The sequence below is a fragment of the Cryptomeria japonica genome, chromosome 3 (assembly GCF_030272615.1).
Source record: "Cryptomeria japonica chromosome 3, Sugi_1.0, whole genome shotgun sequence".
Taxonomy (NCBI): domain Eukaryota; kingdom Viridiplantae; phylum Streptophyta; class Pinopsida; order Cupressales; family Cupressaceae; genus Cryptomeria; species Cryptomeria japonica.
In genome coordinates, this window is record NC_081407.1 from 1007491127 (window position 1) to 1007509867 (window position 18741).

The 18741-nt window shown below is 39.3% G+C and overlaps 1 protein-coding gene across 2 annotated transcripts in view; it reads right to left on the reverse strand.

Annotated features, from left to right (window-relative positions):
- Window positions 1-304: 304 nt before the first annotated feature.
- LOC131036729 (uncharacterized) overlaps window positions 305-18741 on the reverse strand; it is a 51362-nt gene continuing 32925 nt past the window's right edge. For both annotated transcript variants that reach the window (XM_057968697.2, XM_057968699.2), the window contains 4 exons: window positions 1610-1705; window positions 1286-1379; window positions 1032-1148; window positions 305-903 (listed from right to left, as the gene is read on the reverse strand). In XM_057968697.2, coding sequence (XP_057824680.2) covers window positions 800-903; window positions 1032-1148; window positions 1286-1379; window positions 1610-1705 — 411 coding nt within the window. In that variant the 3' untranslated portion in view covers window positions 305-799. The remainder of the gene's footprint in view (window positions 904-1031; window positions 1149-1285; window positions 1380-1609; window positions 1706-18741) is intronic.

Sequence of the window (18741 nt, forward strand, 5' to 3'; positions counted from 1 at the left end):
AAAGTAAAATAATTTATGCTATATTTTATCGAGTAAAAAGGATAGTTTTCGAACACGATTTGCAGATTCGAACCAGCAAAACTTGCCAATGACTGCTTGGCTGGGGCCTCTGCAAGTCTCAACCAAAATCAAAGATACTCAATACCATGCTTTGCACCATCACTATATAAAATAAATTATTTACCTGCTCCGAAAGTATTTATTCTTTGAAGTGAAACACTTCCCACAACCAGCATAAAAATCACACTCTTTTATTTTTTCAGTTACACTGTATTTATTAAGAATCTTGAATCCATTCCAAATAGATCCGGAAGATTAAACATCTTTGTATTTCATACCTGCCATAATAAACTGATAATCTTATAATCAACAATATTCGCTGTATTTTATACAACCAACTACACAAAGGACTATTCAAAATCCAATTGAATAGTACAAGATTTAGAAAAGAATGTATACTCTTGCACATATACCCTCACACAACTGTGGCAAAAAATAGTCCATTGCCAATCACAAACATCTAATGACATTAAGAAGCTTGCTATAAAGAAATATCAGTTCAAGATGCTCAGTATCCTACTCCCTCAATACCTTTTTTTTGGGTCCAAAATAATATATAGATAGTCTCAATTTCAAAAGCAGGCATATTGATGTCTACAAAGTGGTCAAAGGTACATATTACAGCCACTCAATCTGCCTCTTTGGCTACCTCAAATTCAAACACCCAAACTTGTTTACAAACTAAAAATCATTAAGCAGTTGATTCATGAAATAAATACATTGACGTGCAATTTTGAAATTATGAGAGCTCAGTCAATATCCGCTCACACTTCTCCTCGAGAATCTTCACAGCTTCAATGAAAAGCACCTCAGGTGGCAATGCCCCAGTGGACTCAACAGAAACTAGAACAACAAATTGCATTTCCTCAACACTTAAATATTTAAAACAATCTCAAAGGACAGATGAAGAAGATGGAAACAAATAGCAAATTCAAAACCCTAATTAAATGATATCCTGCAATGATGCTTACATATAAAGTGCTCTTTTACACGGCGTATCTGTACTCGCCTATCCCACCCATCACCACGAATACATTCACGGCATAATGTACAATTTCTTGGATATACAACCTTTGCCTTCTTTTTACCTGCTAACATATAAGCCAAATATATATGTTACTACGTATTAGAGATCACTCTAAACAAATTATAATACTATGCACTGTGTTGTGTGTATTTCTTGTTTCCCATACAAAATATAGATATAACTTCCTAAGAAATACACCTTTTCCAAAATCTTCAATATCAAAAACATTCACAGGACACTTCTGAACAAGTTCTTCTGCAAGGTCACCATAAACCTCTTCCAGCAAAACAACCTGAAAAAGATATAGATTGTTGATGTGAAAAAATAATATTATTTTAGAATTAAATTACAGTGTGAAATAAATTCATTGAAATTAAATTATAGTGTGAAATAAATTCATTGACACGGTTGAAAATGGAAAAATATACTACTAGTATGATGCATTGTGAACAGCCTAAACCTTCTATTCAAACTAATTATAATCTAAACTCAAGCACCAGATAAAAAATTCTAATTTGTTACCTCAGGAAGCATTCTATATCTTGCAGTTGCAACAGGGGACCACTTGGCATGAGTTTTTCCAATTCCTTTCACAGCATGAGCTTCAAGTTCAATACTCTGAGAAAGGCAAACGAGACAGGAAATAGATGCTGAGACATCTCAGAAAGCACATAACAATCCAACTAGTTGTGACCAGCAACATACAAGATTCTACACAAATCACAGTATAATGAATAGAAATAAAAAATGTCTTTAGTCTTAAAGATGGTATATATATCATTTCAGCTATAAAACCATATGCCAATTCTTGAGAAACAACACCAAACCTCTGGCTTATTGCTACCAAGCATATAGGCAATAAACATAGCATTAACTTTCTCAATTGTTGTATGGACTCAACAATGATTTGCTACTTCCGAGCCTAACAGGTGGTTGTGTTCTGAAGTTTCTTGGTAGAATCCAACTTAAATGTACAATATGCGCTACTTTGATGAGGAATATTGATTTGTGATGGGAAACACCAAAGTCCAGTCATGCACCCACATGTTATGAACTTTTGATGGATCATGCGTCCACATCAGATTGGAATCATCAATATCTGATCATCCAAAGACAAGTAATCTGAACCAAGGTCTAACAATGAACCCATTGGGTGTGTGCATCCACCACTTTACTTGCCATTCCAATTAATAGAGTGCTGGTGGCAAAAAAATTACTAGTGGAACTTAGAATAAGATAACTTTAGGTTTGTTTTCTATTAAAATAAATGTAGCCAGCAAGAATAAAAGGATATTGGTATAGAACAAACTTGTGATCTAATGAAGATGTGGATCCATCATGTTGCAGAACTGTCCTCTGGCAACCTGTAAGGTGCATTTTTAGATTGTCAGTATATGTGCTGCATAATTAAAATATTAGTTTGTGAACATATGCAATGCACAGGACAGGAATGCTACATAAGATATCTGAGTAAATCTATCAGTACCATTGCAACATGGATGTGTTGGCTATATGATATCGTTCGTGTTTAATGTAATGTCCCCAATTTCTGCTGGGATTGGCCAGCCCAATGATAAATAAAAGAAATTAATTAATTTGTTAAGGAGCTGACTAAGGTTTAAATAAAGCTTGGGTCAACTAGTGCAAACTAGTTTGTGAATCGGTTTCCTTTCTTGGCCGACTTAAGGAGCAATTAGTATATATACAATGGCAGAGGTGATAGAAGGTATGAAAGATTGTTTTGAAGAAAAGCATTAAACGAATGCATTTGTTACTGAGATAAACACCTCAGTAACCCGTTAGAAATTAGGATCAGGAGGGCGCTAATTTTGCATGATCATTTTTTGCCGCAGCAGTCACCTACACACAGCTTTGTTCACTCAGACACAAACCTGAGTTATCAGCAATAAGGGTGTGATTGATCAGCCACGAAGTCAAGAGATAGCTGCAGGAAGATGAAATAAAGGCAATTCCCTTTGCTTTTGTCTTCTACATAGCAAAGCTCAGTTATGGCATCCAAGGAAGAGTTAGGGGAGCCTGTGCTACTTCAGACCCAAGAGACTTCACATTGCAGATAAGAACATTCAACATAGCCAGACCGAGCTGAAATGCACTCTATCTACCTGGTATAGTGACCACCTCAGCATTGGATGACGAACAGACATCTTCATATTTGTAGGATTTTGCCAAGATCAAGGGCACAATGAAAAGCATAAAAGAGACAATAGAATGACAAGAACAAACTGTATTCTCATCAATATGCAAAATGATCAACTGGATGATTAACCAATACAATGAATAGAGGCCTGCTTATATAGGCAAGGCCATATGGATGTATGAGCACACAAATATGACATGTGGCTCAATGAGAAACAAGGGTAGGTAAGAAATACTAAGGGTAGGTAGGAGAAATAATATAATATTCCACAAGAGGTGTATGACCCATCGAATGTGGAGTGTAACAGCAAAATAAGACCACAAAAGGTGGAATTTATCCTACAAGCTCTATCCCTATGTGCACACTTCCCTAAGTGTCTCAAATCCAAACTACGAAGAGATGCATTATCCTAAGTTAACTTAAGTAAGTGTAATAATATCCAAAATAAATATTTATTTACACCAACACCCCCCCTTAAGTGCAACTTAGGGGAATGAAGACTCAAGTCAACAATGCAAGATGGGTCCTGGCTACTAGGCCATGATAGGTACCCATGTACAATATGCAAATGTAAGCAAAACTATGCAGTGCAATCTCTCACAAACGGAGAAAGGGAGAAAACCCAGTGGAAAAAAACTCCCCCCCAAAAGAGAGATGAATGTACAAAAGACTCTCAAAGAAGAAGGACAAAACCTCAAAGAGGAAAAAGTCCCCCCATAAGAGAGCTCGCAACTGCTGGAACTTACTCTCGATGAAAGGTTTGGTGAATATGTCAGCAACCTGCTCTGCTGTAGGACAATATTGCAAATCAATGACCTGCTCCTGGATGAGCTCTCGGATATAGTGCATATGAATCTCGATGTGTTTGGTCCGCTGGTGCTGGACCGGGTTCTTCGCGATCGCAATGGCACTCCGATTGTCACAATGGAGAACTGTCGGCCGTGGAGTGGTGAAACCAAACTCTGTGAGAATCTGCTGGAGCCAAATGGTCTCAGTCGCTGCGTTAACAACGCCTCGATACTCAGCCTCAGTCGAAGAGAGAGCAATAGCATGTTGCTTCTTGCTCTGCCAACAAATGGGGCCTAAACCAAGGTGAAAACTGTAACCAGAAGTAGACTTACAATCAACTAGATCACCAGCCCAATCGGAGTCTGTGTAACCAACCAAGCGAAGTCCTGTGCCTGCTGCATAGTGAATCCCATAGTGATGTGTACCCTGGATGTAATGAAGGATGCGTTTGGCAGCTTTCCAATGAAGCTCATGTGGATCCTGCATGAAGCGGGAAACCATGCCAACTGCAAATGAAATATCAGGGCGTGTATGAGTCAAGTAGATGAGACTACCCACAAGCTGACGATACAAAGTGGCATCAACTGGTGGAGAAGAACAATGAGCCTCAAGCTTGACTCCTGAAAGAAAGGGAGTCGGGGCAGGCTTACAATCAGCCATATGAAAGCGTGCAAGTAGATCAAGAGCATACTTGGGCTGCGATAGTGTAATCCCGGAAGGTGACTGTGAAATCTCTATCCCGAGAAAGTAGTGCAAAAGACCCAAGTCAGTCATAGCAAATCTGTCATGCAAAGCAGATTTGACCCTGCTAATGATGGATGAAGTACTCCCTGTAATGATCAAGTCATCAACATAGAGCACAAGGATCAAGTGAGAGTCATCCTGTCGCAAATGGAGACATTCGGATCGGAATGACCCCTGGTGAACCCTGCGGAGAGAAGAAAGAAATCCATCTTGGCGTACCAAGCCCTCGGGGCCTGCTTAAGGCCATAGAGAGATTTCCTTAGTCTGCAAACCAAGGAAGTATCCTGGATGAAACCCTGTGGCTGCTCCATATAAATCTCCTCATCAAGATCACCATGAAGAAAAGCACTCTTCACATCCATCTGATGTACAGCCCAACCATGAGCTGCAGCAATAGCAAGTGTCAAACGAATGGAGTTCATCTTGGCTACGGGGGCAAAGGTCTCAGTATAGTCAACACCTGCAACCTGCGAGAAACCTTTCACAACAAGCCGAGCCTTATACTTATCCACACTACCATCCGCTGCAAACTTGGTCCGATAGATCCACTTACATCGAACCATCTTTCTCCCCTTAGGGAGATGGAATAGATCCCATGTGTTGTTCCTCATCAAGGAACTATACTCTTCCTCCATAGCTTGGTCCCACTCAGGAACCCTTGATGCTTCCCTGAATGTCTGTGGATCAGAAGCAGTAGCAATGAATGCACGTGGAAGATCCTGATGTTGTGATCGAGTTCTCCATGTATCTGAAGGATCTCCAACAAGAGAACCCGCGGACTCAAGTGTCTGTCGAGCCCAACGAGGTCTAGGTGGAGGTGGAGAACGAGGCTCCTCAACTGCAAGTGGACCCTGCGGAGGTGTAACCCTGCGAGTCGGAGTTGAGGGAGTCTCATCATCTGAATCACTAACATCACTATCCACAATGGAGGAAGGTGGAGGAGGTAGAGAGGCTAAGCTAGGAGAGCTTTCCTCAAAGTGAACACTCCTCTCAATGAATACCTCATGTGTCTCTGGATCCATCAATCTGTATGCCTTAACACCCTCAGGATATCCAGCAAATATGCAAGGTCGACTCTGAGGTTCCAATGCCTTGCATTTCTGTGGAGGTATGCGAGCCCATGCTGGACACCCAAACTCTGAAATGTCTCACAATCGGTTTCCTACCAGCCCAAGCTTCAAAAGGAGTAATACCTTGCAAAGCTTTGTGAGGAACCCGGTTCTGGATGTGTGTAGCACAACTGATAGCCTCTGCCCAAAAGGCGGGATCAAGAGAACGTGCATGTATCATACAACTAGCCATTTCTTTGAGAGTTCTATTCTTGCGTTCTGCAACCCCGTTCTGCTGTGGAGTGTATGCAACAGAATGCTGAAGATCAATTCCCTCAAATGTACAAAAAACCTCAAGTCTCTTGTTCACATATTCCCTTCCATTATCTGTGCGAAGAATCTTGACAACTTTCCCTGATTGCTTCTCCACACGAGTCTTGAAGTCCTGAAATCTGTCAAATACTTCACTCTTATGAATGAGAAAGTAGACCCAAGTGAAGCGGGAGTAGTCATCAATGAAGGTAAGAACATAGCGGGCCTTACTAAATGAAGGTGCTGGAAATGGACCTGCTACATCGCTGTGAACAAGTTGAAGAACTTCCAAAGCTCTCCAAGTTTTCCCTTTATCAAACTTCTCTTCGAGATGCTTGCCCATGGAACAACCTAAACATACACCCTCTGAAAAACTGATTCGAGGTAGACCTGTGACCATGTCTTTAGTGCTGAGCTGCTAAAGATAGCGGTAGTTGAGGTGACCAAACCGCTCATGCCATAGCTTACTTTCTGAATTTGAATGAGTAAGCAAGGCCCTAGAAGGTGAACTTGGCACAAAGTGGGAGAATGAATAAAGCCTTGAGTTGTCATTGACTTGTCCCACTGCTACCAAGGCATCATCATCAAGTTCCTTTACCACAACTGAATCTGGTGTAAACTCAACCTTTTTCCCATTCCCATAGTGAGTGATTTGGTAGATGGAGAGAAGATTGGTAGACAAGTTAGGAACATAGAGAACATTCTCAAATGTTCAATCATCCATGTCAACTAAACCTTTCCCTTCAACCTCTACTTGTGTGTCATCACCTATGTAAATGTGAGGTACCTTAGATGGCTCCAATGAAGAAAACTGCTCCTTTGTAGAACCCATGTGATATGAGGCACCCAAGTCAAGTATCCATTGCTGTGAAGAACCTGTTGTAGCCACAAATGTTTGCCCTTTTCCCTTAGACTGTGAGGAAGAGGAAGGAGTTGAATCCTTCTTTGTGTAGGCGGATGGCAAGTTGATGTTGTTTTTCTTGAGAAGATTGGTTAACTCATCAACTTGCTTTGCGTGGCATCGATGCTCATCATGACCATACTTTTTGCAATATGCACAAGTTGGTTTATCCTTCTTAGGTGGTGTCCCCTTCTTGGAAGAGGATGATGAATCACCTTGTGATGGAGAGGATGATTGTCCTTTTTCCTGGTGTGGCTTAGACTTGGATTGCTTCTTCTTCTTCTTGGAATCTTTGCCTTGACTTCCTTGATTTCCTTGATTTGCTACCAAAGCCTTGGACTTTGAAGATTTGAGAAACCCCATGTTCAACAACTTAGTTTGTTCCAATATTAACATTTCTGTGAAAGCATCAAATGAAGGCATAACATAAGAACTCCCCACTGTCAAACAATGAGTTTGGAAGCTAGATACAAATGCTGCATATTCTGGTGCAAGCTTGTCCAACAAGTTGAATATCAATTGAGCATCCTTTTTGTCAATTCCACAATCCTTTAGCTTTGCTCTTAGCTCATTTGCTTTGGTGACATAATCTTGGATTGTATCAAAACTCTTGGGATCTAAGTTGGTGAACTCATTGTCAATCTGATAGCCTCTGATTTCATCAACTTGTCCATACAATTTCTGAAACATATCCCAAGCCTCATTGATTGTTTTACACTTCTCAATGTGAAAAATGAGGTCATCTGATACATACTTGCGTAAGGTTCCAAGAGCCATGCAATTCTTTGTGAGCCATTCTAATTGAGCAATTGGATCAGCCTTAGGATCAGGTGGTGCTATTATTGTTCTATCTATGTAGTGTGTGAGACCCTTTTCCATTAGTTTACTCCAAACTTTAATTTTCCATGATGCATAATTATGTGGAGTTAAAGGTGGAAATTTGTTAGGACTCATTGCAACAAGAATGGAAAGAGCACAAAGAGAGGCACAATCACACAAGACACCCCCCAAATTCACTCAATCAAAGAACCCCCCCAAATGTGATGATTTTGGCACTTTATAAGTAGTGCGTATACAATGGGCCACTTGCAAAAAATGGCAAAGTGGAATTCTGATTTACAATTTTACAACTGCCTCAATAAGGCCAAAAGAGTCTCAAACTGATAATGCAAGAGATCTAACTAAGATCCAAGCAATTTACAAGTACCTAATAGGCCAAATAAGACCAATATCTGAAAGTACAATTTTCACTCAAAATCTCTGAAATCTTATCATAGATTCTGAAAGTAGACGAAAAAATAAGCACTTTCAAAAAAAACGGCACCTGAAAAGGAGGTCGTATGAGCTCAAACGAGGCCTTTGAAGTTGCAGAATTGAGGATTGGACAGGTACAGTTGAGAGAATCCGAAAATTCCGAAAAACCTGTACACCAAAATCAGAAAATAACCACACCACTGCGAAGATCACGAAATTTTAGCCCATTTCAAAAAAAATTGCACCAAAAAAGGAGCAAAAATGAGCAAGATATGGCCTTTCAAAGTTGGACTGCAAAACTGAAAAGCTCAATGTAGGGGTCAAAAAAATTTCAAAAAAGTGCTGATGTGGCGCTAACGATAGCAAGTCACTGTGTTAAATTTGACGGTCGTATGACCCTCACAAGAACTTTGCCTCCCTGATGACTGGGCGTCCGTACTGTACGGACTGCTGACTGTGCAGGTGACTGTGCAGGCCGATACGGATGGCTGACTGAGCAGTCTGCGTCAGCTCTGCGTGGCATATGACGTGGCAGATGACGTGTGTACGGAGGCCTATGTGGCGTACGGTTTAGCCCGCGGGCCAGTGGCCGCCTGCCACGTGGCGGACGCGGGTCCTCCTGTTTGGTTGACTGTCGATGGGAGGAGCGACCGGAGCCGAAAGGCCGGCAGCGATGGCTCGACAGCATGTGGTAGCAGGCGTCGAGCAGAGCTGCGGCCGGGAAGCGGGGGAGGCACCGGGAACCGGTGCCGGTGAACAGTGCAGTGGCGGCGACGTCGGCTCAGCGAGACTCGGCGGCATCCGGAGCGGTCGGCGGCGAGGTCCTGCACGGTGCTGATAGAGGCCGGACGGACTGCGCGGCCTGCAAATGACAGAGTACGGGGGGGTCTACGGACCCCCAACAAAGCAAAAAAAACTTTTTTTTTTTTTTTGCTTTTTAATTTTCAATTTTTCGAAATTTTTTTTTGAAAAATAAATTTTTTATTTTTTTTTAAAAAAAATTTCGAAATCCGTACAACATTAGCCAAAATGGGGAAAAAAAATTTCTCACCAAAATAGGTCAACTTTATAGTCGAAATTTATGGAAACGGCCTCTCGGATTCAACGGTGATGTCCAAATCGCTATATGACGCCCCCAAAAAAATTAAGATCCCCAAATCCAAAAATAGAAGCCTTCCACGATGTCTCCAAAAACCGATCAATGAAGCCCCAATAGCTCTGATACCATGTAGAATTTTGCCAAGATCAAGGGCACAATGAAAAGCATAAAAGAGACAATAGAATGACAAGAACAAACTGTATTCTCATCAATATGCAAAATGATCAACTGGATTAATCAATACAATGAATAGAGGCCTGCTTATATAGGCAAGGCCATATGGATGTATGAGCACACAAATATGACATGTGGCTCAATGAGAAACAAGGGTAGGTAAGAAATACTAAGGGTAGGTAGGAGAAATAATATAATATTCCACAAGAGGTGGATGACCCACCGAATGTGGTGTAACAGCAAAATAAGACCACAAAAGGTGGAATTTCTCCTACAAGCTCTATCCCTATGTGCACACTTCCCTAAGTGTCTCAAATCCAAACTACGAAGAGATGCATTATCCTAAGTTAACTTAAGTAAGTGTAATAATATCCAAAATGAATATTTATTTACACCAACAACATTGTCATAGGTGTGGATTGCATGTACTGGTAATACTTGTTGCATTTGAATAGTCCAATCTAAAGTTATGATTATAGAAATCTGTTTGTCTGTGAAGTATTAATATGATAATCCATTTATGAAGTTCTGAATTTTTTGAAGGGTTGCATCCTTTCCTGTTCTGGTTATTTTTTCTATGTAAAATCAACTGGGAAATTTAGAAAGAATAATTTAGTGGTATCAGAGCCACCTTCCTGCCAACTTGTGAGGGTTTGTTGATGCAGATCCATGAAAATAAGAAGCTATGGATCCAATGACATTTTTTCCACTATTCAAAGCCAAATTGCAAGAAAGAAGGGACATAAAATTCCTCGAGGAAGAATAATGATCAGATGAACCTGCTAGGGAAGCAGCCCGATGTCATACCAAACATAAGAACTTAAAGGCCAGCTATATGTCAAGATCTGTCCTTTGCAGACTACTTTAAGCTTCAACGAATGTGCAAAGGTTAAGTAGATATAAGAAGCAATCCTGTAAGGAGAATTTTGGATTGAAACAATGGGATCCACAAAGGTAAACATTTGAAGAGTATTTAGGGCTCTGTGATCAAATTAAATCTGTATATGTTTTTGATGATTATTCGAGATTTTTGGATTAATTAAATCTAAGGGAAAGGGAAATCTATGACAACATAAGGCAAATGAGAACAAAGAGAAAAATTCAGCAGCAGCAAAAGTGGAACCTGAAATGGAGAAGAATGCAAAAGCACAAGAGAAGGTCAAGGAGAATGAGATGATAATGGTGTAGAAAGAAGTATCAAAATTTCAAGCTGTCAACAACAAGAGGACGCCTCCATAACAAAAGATAGTAATGTCCAAAAGTCCTCAATCCAAACTTTAGGTATGGATATAATTGCATTTTGTGATATGAGAATGACTGATCCATGCATTATAGTGCAAAATATTAATTGTGATGTGGTGATTGAGATTAAGGGCCAAAAGGAAGAACTGCAGGTTGTAGTCGAGAATAATCAATTATGTTATAGTGTCGTTATGTTATGTCATCATCGGTAATTGTGTGTTATGGGAGTCAATTAGTTCACCCGAAGGGCAGTTGGACGCGACGGTTGGTCGCACCCCCTCGGGTATTATATATTTGTATCTTGTTCCCTCGGGAAATCATCATTGGAATGGGGGAACAAGATACAATATATAATACCCGAGGGGGTGCGACCAACCGTCGCATCCAACTGCCCTTCGGGTGAACTAACTGACTCCCATAACACACAATTACCGATGATGACACAACATAATGACGACACTATAACATAATCGATTATTCCCGACTACACAGGTTTATGTAGTGTCCCACCACAAGTGGAACTACTGAGACTGTTCTGTAGCACCCTCCTGATTAATTTTAGTTTAATAAACTACCTTTTAATGTGTTTTTGGTGGTCTTTCAGAACTAGACAGAAGTTGCAGAAGATATGTTTTTTGAAATATGTTTGTAGTTTTGAGAGAGAAGACAATTGTATTGCTTTTGCAAGAAATGAAGCAAACTAAAACTATTAAGAAATTACAGCCAAGCTTAATGTTTTCAAACAGGTTTACTTCTGTAAACAAGTACACTAGTCTTTATGATAATGTTGCTATTACAATCAAACAGTGTCTTTCAAATCATTATTAACATACTCGGATAGCTACTTGTATAAGAGAAGTTAACAAGTTGGTTTGTAGGTAAGCATACAACCAAGCTGCTCACTCAGAAAATGATTCACAATGACTTAGAAATCTGCTCTTTCCTTTTCCAAACTGTTGTCATACAGAGGTCTGATGTAGGCAATTATATAAAAAATTTGGATGTCCTGACTCTCCTGAATTCAATCCTTAGCCTTACAAGCCATGTTGTCGCCAAATACCATGTCTACGAAAGATGTAGCATCATGTGCGTATGGTGCTCTAAAAGGAGTCATCCCAATCAACATATGATAGGTGGTACTGTAACAATGCTCACCTGAGTGCAACCACCTAATCCAAACCTTTCACTGCCCTGTAACATAATTGGGTTAATATCCTTCCACTCATTTGTTCACAGGCTTCATCCATCCATCAATCTGAGGGTGTTAACCAGCACTCCATGTCAACTCTTTGCCAATCAACCTGAATAGCTCATGCCAAAAGACATTGTGAAATCTGTTATTCTAATCACTGACAATGTTCTTTGGTAACCAATGGAGCATAAACACCTATCTAAAGAACAACCCTGCAACCTGAGGTGCCTTATACTTAGATCAAATGGAAAAGCATGCAAACTTGGTCAACTGATCAACTGCCACAAAGATACAATCTCTGCCCTGCACCCTCGAGAGACCTGTAATAAAATCTATGGATATACTTTCCCACTTTTGTTTAGGGATTGGTAAAGGCTACAATAAGCCTGCTGGGAAAATATGCCTTGAGTTGTTTTGTTGACATGTCATGCACTCACGCACATGCTGCAAGACATCATCCTTGAAACCCTTCCACGAGACCCTGTAGGTCTCAAAGTACCTTGGATATTCCAGAGGTGGTGTATCATGATTGGCTCCAAGATATTTTACTTTACATCAATTTAGGAAACAAGTAAATCTAGTCCTTGTAGTAGATGATATCTAAGTCACAAGGTTCGAATTCAAGTTCGAGTTTGGCAACAATAAAATTCGGATGAAGTTTGGCAAGGATAAAAAATTTGGGAAAAAAATTGACGTTAAATTTGTCTTAATAAATTTAATTTAAAGAAATCTATAAATAATAAATCCATTAAGTTGTCAAAATAATTTAACAATCATAAATTCGAAATTAAATTATATTATAAAATAAAATAGTCAAATGTCTTATTTATTAAAATAAAATAATATGATCTTAAATTTAAAATTAATATAAATTCTTTCACTTATTAAATTAAAATTATTAAAAATAAAAATATATTATTAAATTTGAATACATTATAATATATTTAAAACTATTATAATATAAATATACTCTATTTTAAGTTTAATTTATTAATATATTAATACTATGTTAATTTTTTATTACTGTTTTTTGATGACTTCATTTCCCCTCATATGGAGAGCTCGATGGACTTCACTTCCATCATATCCAGAGCACAATGGAATTATTCATTTCCGCTGGGGTTTCTTTCCTGCTCAATCAAATATATATAAAATGGGATATGCTCTTGAAAAACTACTTATGGTGGTTATTTTGGGTACACTAAAACCGCTACCCTCGTCTTTTCTCTCTATTTCTAGCTCGAATACTTCATCAAATGCAATGTGCAATGGATATTTTGATTCTTGCACTACAATGTGCAATGTGCAATGTGCGATGGATTCTTTCAATATTTTTAAGAGTTCACTAAACTTTGAACTCATGCATAAAGTTCGACGAACTCTGTGACAAAGGATGATATCATCAACCACCCTGAATCTGTCATCCTAAACCTTGCCATCCATCAATTTGCATGCAAAAGTATTCTTGGAATACTCAACTAAAAGATGAGCATTCCAATCAGCTAATATCTCTGTCAAGGAAGAAAAAGTGGGTGGGTTTTCTAGAAAGTGCATCTGCAACAATGTTCTTCTCCCCCTTTACGTAATCTATATCATGCCTAGATTTTATTTACCCACTTTTGTTTTCTCTCATTCAAATCCTTCTACTCCAAGAAGTATTTCAAACTGTTAAAATCTATTCGAACAACAAAATTCCCACCCACCAAGTACTATCTAAACTTTACAAACGCATGCATGATGGCAAGCATCTCCTTATCGTAGATGGAATATAATCTCTCAATATCACAAAAGCTTCCTACTCTCATAGGCAATGGGATGCTTGTTCTACATAAGTATTGTCCCTATCCCCTCACTTGAACCATCACACTCCAAAACAAAAGGAAGAGAAGTCAGTTGATGCTAAAATAGGTAAAGTATTCATCACTTAAGTTTCTCAACAATGCATTGAGCCTCATCTAACCATTTGAAAGCTCCTTTCTTCATAAGAGGTGCACCTAGTTGCAAAAACTCTTTCACCAACCTCTTGCAATAGTTGCATAGGCCATAGAATCCCCTCAACCTTGTTAGTCTTTTTGGTGGGGGCCAATCCAAAATCGCCTGAATATTCTCTTGATGATCCTCTATTTGCACCAATCGCATGTCCCAAATAAAAAATCTTGGCCATTCCAAACTTGCACTTAGAAGCTTTGGCAAATGGGGACTATGCCTCCATGATGCCCAACAGCTCATCAAGATGCCTAATGTAATCCTCTTGTGTCTTGCTATAAATAAGAATATGGCTGATGCAAGACTGGAAGGTCATGGGAGCACTAGTCGCCCCAAAGGGCATGACTAGGAACTCATAGTGCCCATAATGACATCTAAATGTTGTCTTGTGGATATCCTACTCCCTCACTCTAATTTGGTGGCATCCCAATCGAAGATCAAACTTTGAAAAATATACTACACCGTGTAGCTCATCTAATAGTTAATCAATCCTCGAGATATCACTTTCTCTTCAATGCACAATAGTCAATGCACATCTGCATAGTCCCATCCTTCTTCACCAAGACAATTGAAGAAGCAAAGGGACTCAAACTAGGCCTAATATGTCTCATATCTAACAACTCCTTAATTGCTTTTTTGATCACCTCTTTGTACATCTTAGGATGTCGATAAGGAGTAGTAATCATGGGCTTAGAGACCTCCTCTAGCTCAATCACGTGCTTTAAACTCCTATTAGGATGTCTCGCCAGAGGAATCTCACTGAAAAATCAAATTGTGCTTATCTAGCAGAAATTGAATATCCATATGATATTGTCCACTACTATCTATAGGGACCTTAGATAAGATCAAACACTGGGCTGCCCACACAACATCTCCATATCTAGATATGCTCTCTATTATTTTTGTTGTCATGATACTAGGTGCACCATTGGACATACCTCTTAAGATTACCTTCTTACCATCCACTCTAAACTTCAACTCCATAGTTTGAAAATTTTGTGAGTACTCTCCCAATGAGTGAAGCCACTAGATACACTACTTAAAAATCATTTGTAACAATAGAATTTCCTAGAGCAATATTCAACTACAAGACCTGTTTGGTACAAGACATGTTGAAGCCATCTGCTACTACTACCTGGCTCTGATACCATGTTGAGACATTGGACCAGCTGGGACTTGAACCTAGGACCTTCCATACGCTGCTAGAGTGCTCTACCACTGAGCTACTGGCCCCTCTTGGACCAGTCCATCGTCGGTCCGGGTGTGGCTTATTTCCAACACCAACATGTATACCTCTCTTAGCCACCAAGGCTGAATCAATTAAAGTGTGAGTTGCCCCACTATTGATTAGAAGTGTAACTGGCTGCCCCTATAAAAACCCTCTCACTCTGAATGAATTATATCTAGGAGTACCAAAAAGGGTAGTGATGGTTCCCCCCTTTTCTCTCTCTGATATGTGCACCTCCAATCCACCTATTCCCCATTTAAATCATCTTACACACCACCAACAGCTCCTTCTACCTGCTCTTCCTCCTCAGCATCTGAAACCACCTCAATGTAATGTACCTTCCTTTTTCCCAAACATATATGGCCTAGTTCCCAAGGCCCTTTGCAGCTGAATCATAACTTATTCTTGTGTAATTAATTGCAAACCTCATCATTCATTGTAATATACCTTGACAAAGAAATTATCAGATCTAAAACTCTTTTAAACTTCTTTAATTAAAACTTTGCAAATCAACAAAAACAATGCGAATTGAATACCAGAAATGACTTTGAAACACACCACTTCAGTAAAACTTTCATGAAATTGATATTAAAATATTATAACAGATTTGCATCATGAAAATGCATCATTTTTGTTGTCTTATGCTACTGCAAACAGTGAATCACATCTGTCACAGCTTCTTACAAAACAGGAAGCAAAATGAAGCCCCGAAACATTCTAAACTCTACCCAACTTGAAAAGAAACTCACCAAACTCCACACTAAGGTTATTTATACTAAAATAACAGCAAACCCATGTCTTGAAAGATGTCATTAAGTTCTAAAACAAACAGAATGCTCAAACCCCAAAATATGACACTGCTAACTACTAAAACCCTCCTGCAAACAAATTGCAAATAAACTGAAGAAATCACAAATAGTTCGGCACATGAGTAATCTTCTAAGTCCCATCCTTAGATCACTCGGTAATCCTCTGATTGCCATCCTTAAACCACCTAGAAACTTTGAACATCTCGTCCAACAGTCTCCCTCTCCACTGGTTTGACAGCCACTAAAGAACAAGCAAAGCTTGGTTAAAATTTGTGAAGTGAATAAATTGCCAAAAGTTTGTTGTGACGTTTTCACACATTGCCCCATTGCAAATGGGAACCCACTCTTTTTGCTGAATAAACCAAGTCTTTTGAGGAATGAGTTATAAGGTCTTGTTGGTTTGGATTTTGGCCTTTGGAAGTAATGAAATGACTAAGTAGGAAATGGATTCTTAAGGAATATACAGCATAGACAGGATACAGTCTTAATATTGTCATCAAGTTGAGAACTAGGATTTTCAAAGTATTTTCAAACTGCATTGTGTTTATTGATTATCCTTTGAACTTTGCATTTTGTTAACCTATGGACTTGATCGATACTTGTACTTCACAATGTTTCCTTGTCTTTTTCAGGTACCTTGCGGGGAGCAAGACTTTGGATGTTGAGAAGGGGACTTCGTTGAGTGGATGATATCATCGTCCAAGGAAGAGATTGCAATGATAGAACAAAGGAATTCGATAGCAAAAGGATGAACTGATGGAAATTTGACTAAGTGTTGAAAGGTCTGCATGAAGGAATGAAATTGAATAGCCAAAATTTGGCGAAGTATGGGAAAAATCTTTCACAAAGATGGATTTGCGCTTATGGAAAATTCCTCCTCCACCCCTAAATTGCGCCCAAGGAAGCAGTTTAGTACATCAGCAAGATTTTGTTCACAAAAATAAAATCCTCATCAGGGTCTTATTTGCACTCAAGGAGGCAGTTTGTGGCAGTGTCAGGATTCCCTCCCAGTGACAACATCTTCCTCAGCCTCTAATTTGTGCTCTAAAAGTCAGTACAAGGCGCAGGAGGCAAGAATTTCTTCCAAAGTGTGGAAATGAAAATCTTTCAAAGGGCCTTCTAGTGAAATTTGAGTGTTTTTCATGAACTTACTTTTGGCCCCGATTAGCCTAATTTTTAGTTTAAACAAACTTCTATTTTTAGCAATGTCTATTTTTAGTAAGTCTATTTTTAGCAAGTTTCACTGCGTCCCCATTTGCCTTGATATTGTGTTTGAAAGAACTTACTACTTTTAGTAAGTCTATTTTTAAAAGGTCTATCCTTGGCAATAGGTAAAGCATTGACTGCAAAAAGATCCAGAGCATCTAATTCCAAATCCGGAAAGTGAATGAAGCAAGTAGATGATCAAATTTTGGCTGTCAAAGAATTCTCCTTCAAAATCAAAATCACCAAGGAACTATTCTTTGGCGCAGATCCCAAGAAGAGGAGGATTAATCCTCCTCCGAGCCTCAAGTGCGCCAAGAATCTATCCCTAGGCACAAATCACATGAAGAGGAGGAATTGTCCTTTTATCCAAAAATCCTCCTCCAAGTCTTAAATGCATCCAAGTCTCAGGAGGGCATGAAAAATAGTTGAGTGTTGGAAAATTCCTCATGTCCCTCTAGAATGCGCCCACCTCTCAAAGGACATGAATGTTAGAAATTTAGCTAAGGCACGGAAGGATAATCCTACCACCTGTCTCGTATGCGCCCAAGGTGGATAAATGACACGATGCGTGGAATTTAATGCTTAAGGTAATGTCTTTGATAAAGTATGGCATTTGGCAAGTCAAAGGATGAAAAGGGGGCATCAAAGATTCATCTCCCCAATTCAAGGGCATCATTACAGGGAAGTTCGAAAAGTATAAAGGAATTCTGGTTCCAAAGAATGCCAATTTAAAGACCTCAAGATTCAAGCAAGTACATATGAGAAGAATTTACAACTATCTTGAGTTTCCTCCGAAAGTCCAAGATCCCAAACAGGAAAGAACAAGGAGGAAGAATTCCAGTTCCAGATGTTCAAGGAAGACATTCAAAGTTCCTGAGATCAGATTCAAGTATGAAAGACTTCAAGAATGACAGAATCATCAACAAGGAAAGATATTCAAAGAAGGTGAATTCCCAAGCAAGTACATGGAAGGAAGAAAATGAGCAAGGGCAATTTCAAAAGAGTTGATCAAACTTAGAACCTTGGTCCAAATGATGCAATTTTGGAATATACTCCATCATAATCAATCAAAATGGAATATTCTTCGTGATGAGTTACCGAGTCCACATGATGTCCAACATACTGAGGTGGCACCCTTCACCGTCTCCGGCCAACCAAATGTCTCCCAACCCTCATGACCATATTCATCGCATTTGCTGCCAAGGAGAGGGATAATGGGTGCCCTATTTTCAGCGATGAGCTATTAAATGCTTAGTGGGTGTGCTATACTAAGTGATGGGCTATTAAATGTATAGTGGGCATGATGCCTCACTGATGACTGAGACCCACTACCTAGCGCCACATGGGGCATTTTTTGAGTCAAACCCTAATTAGGGTTCCATCTTGTAATCTTGGCCCTTGATTTCAAATCAATCTTGGTCGTTCATTTGTGGGAGGATCTCTATAAAAAGCCCTGCCTTCTCATTTGTAATTCATTAGATAATTCATTAGAAGCAGAGAGCTCTTGCTCC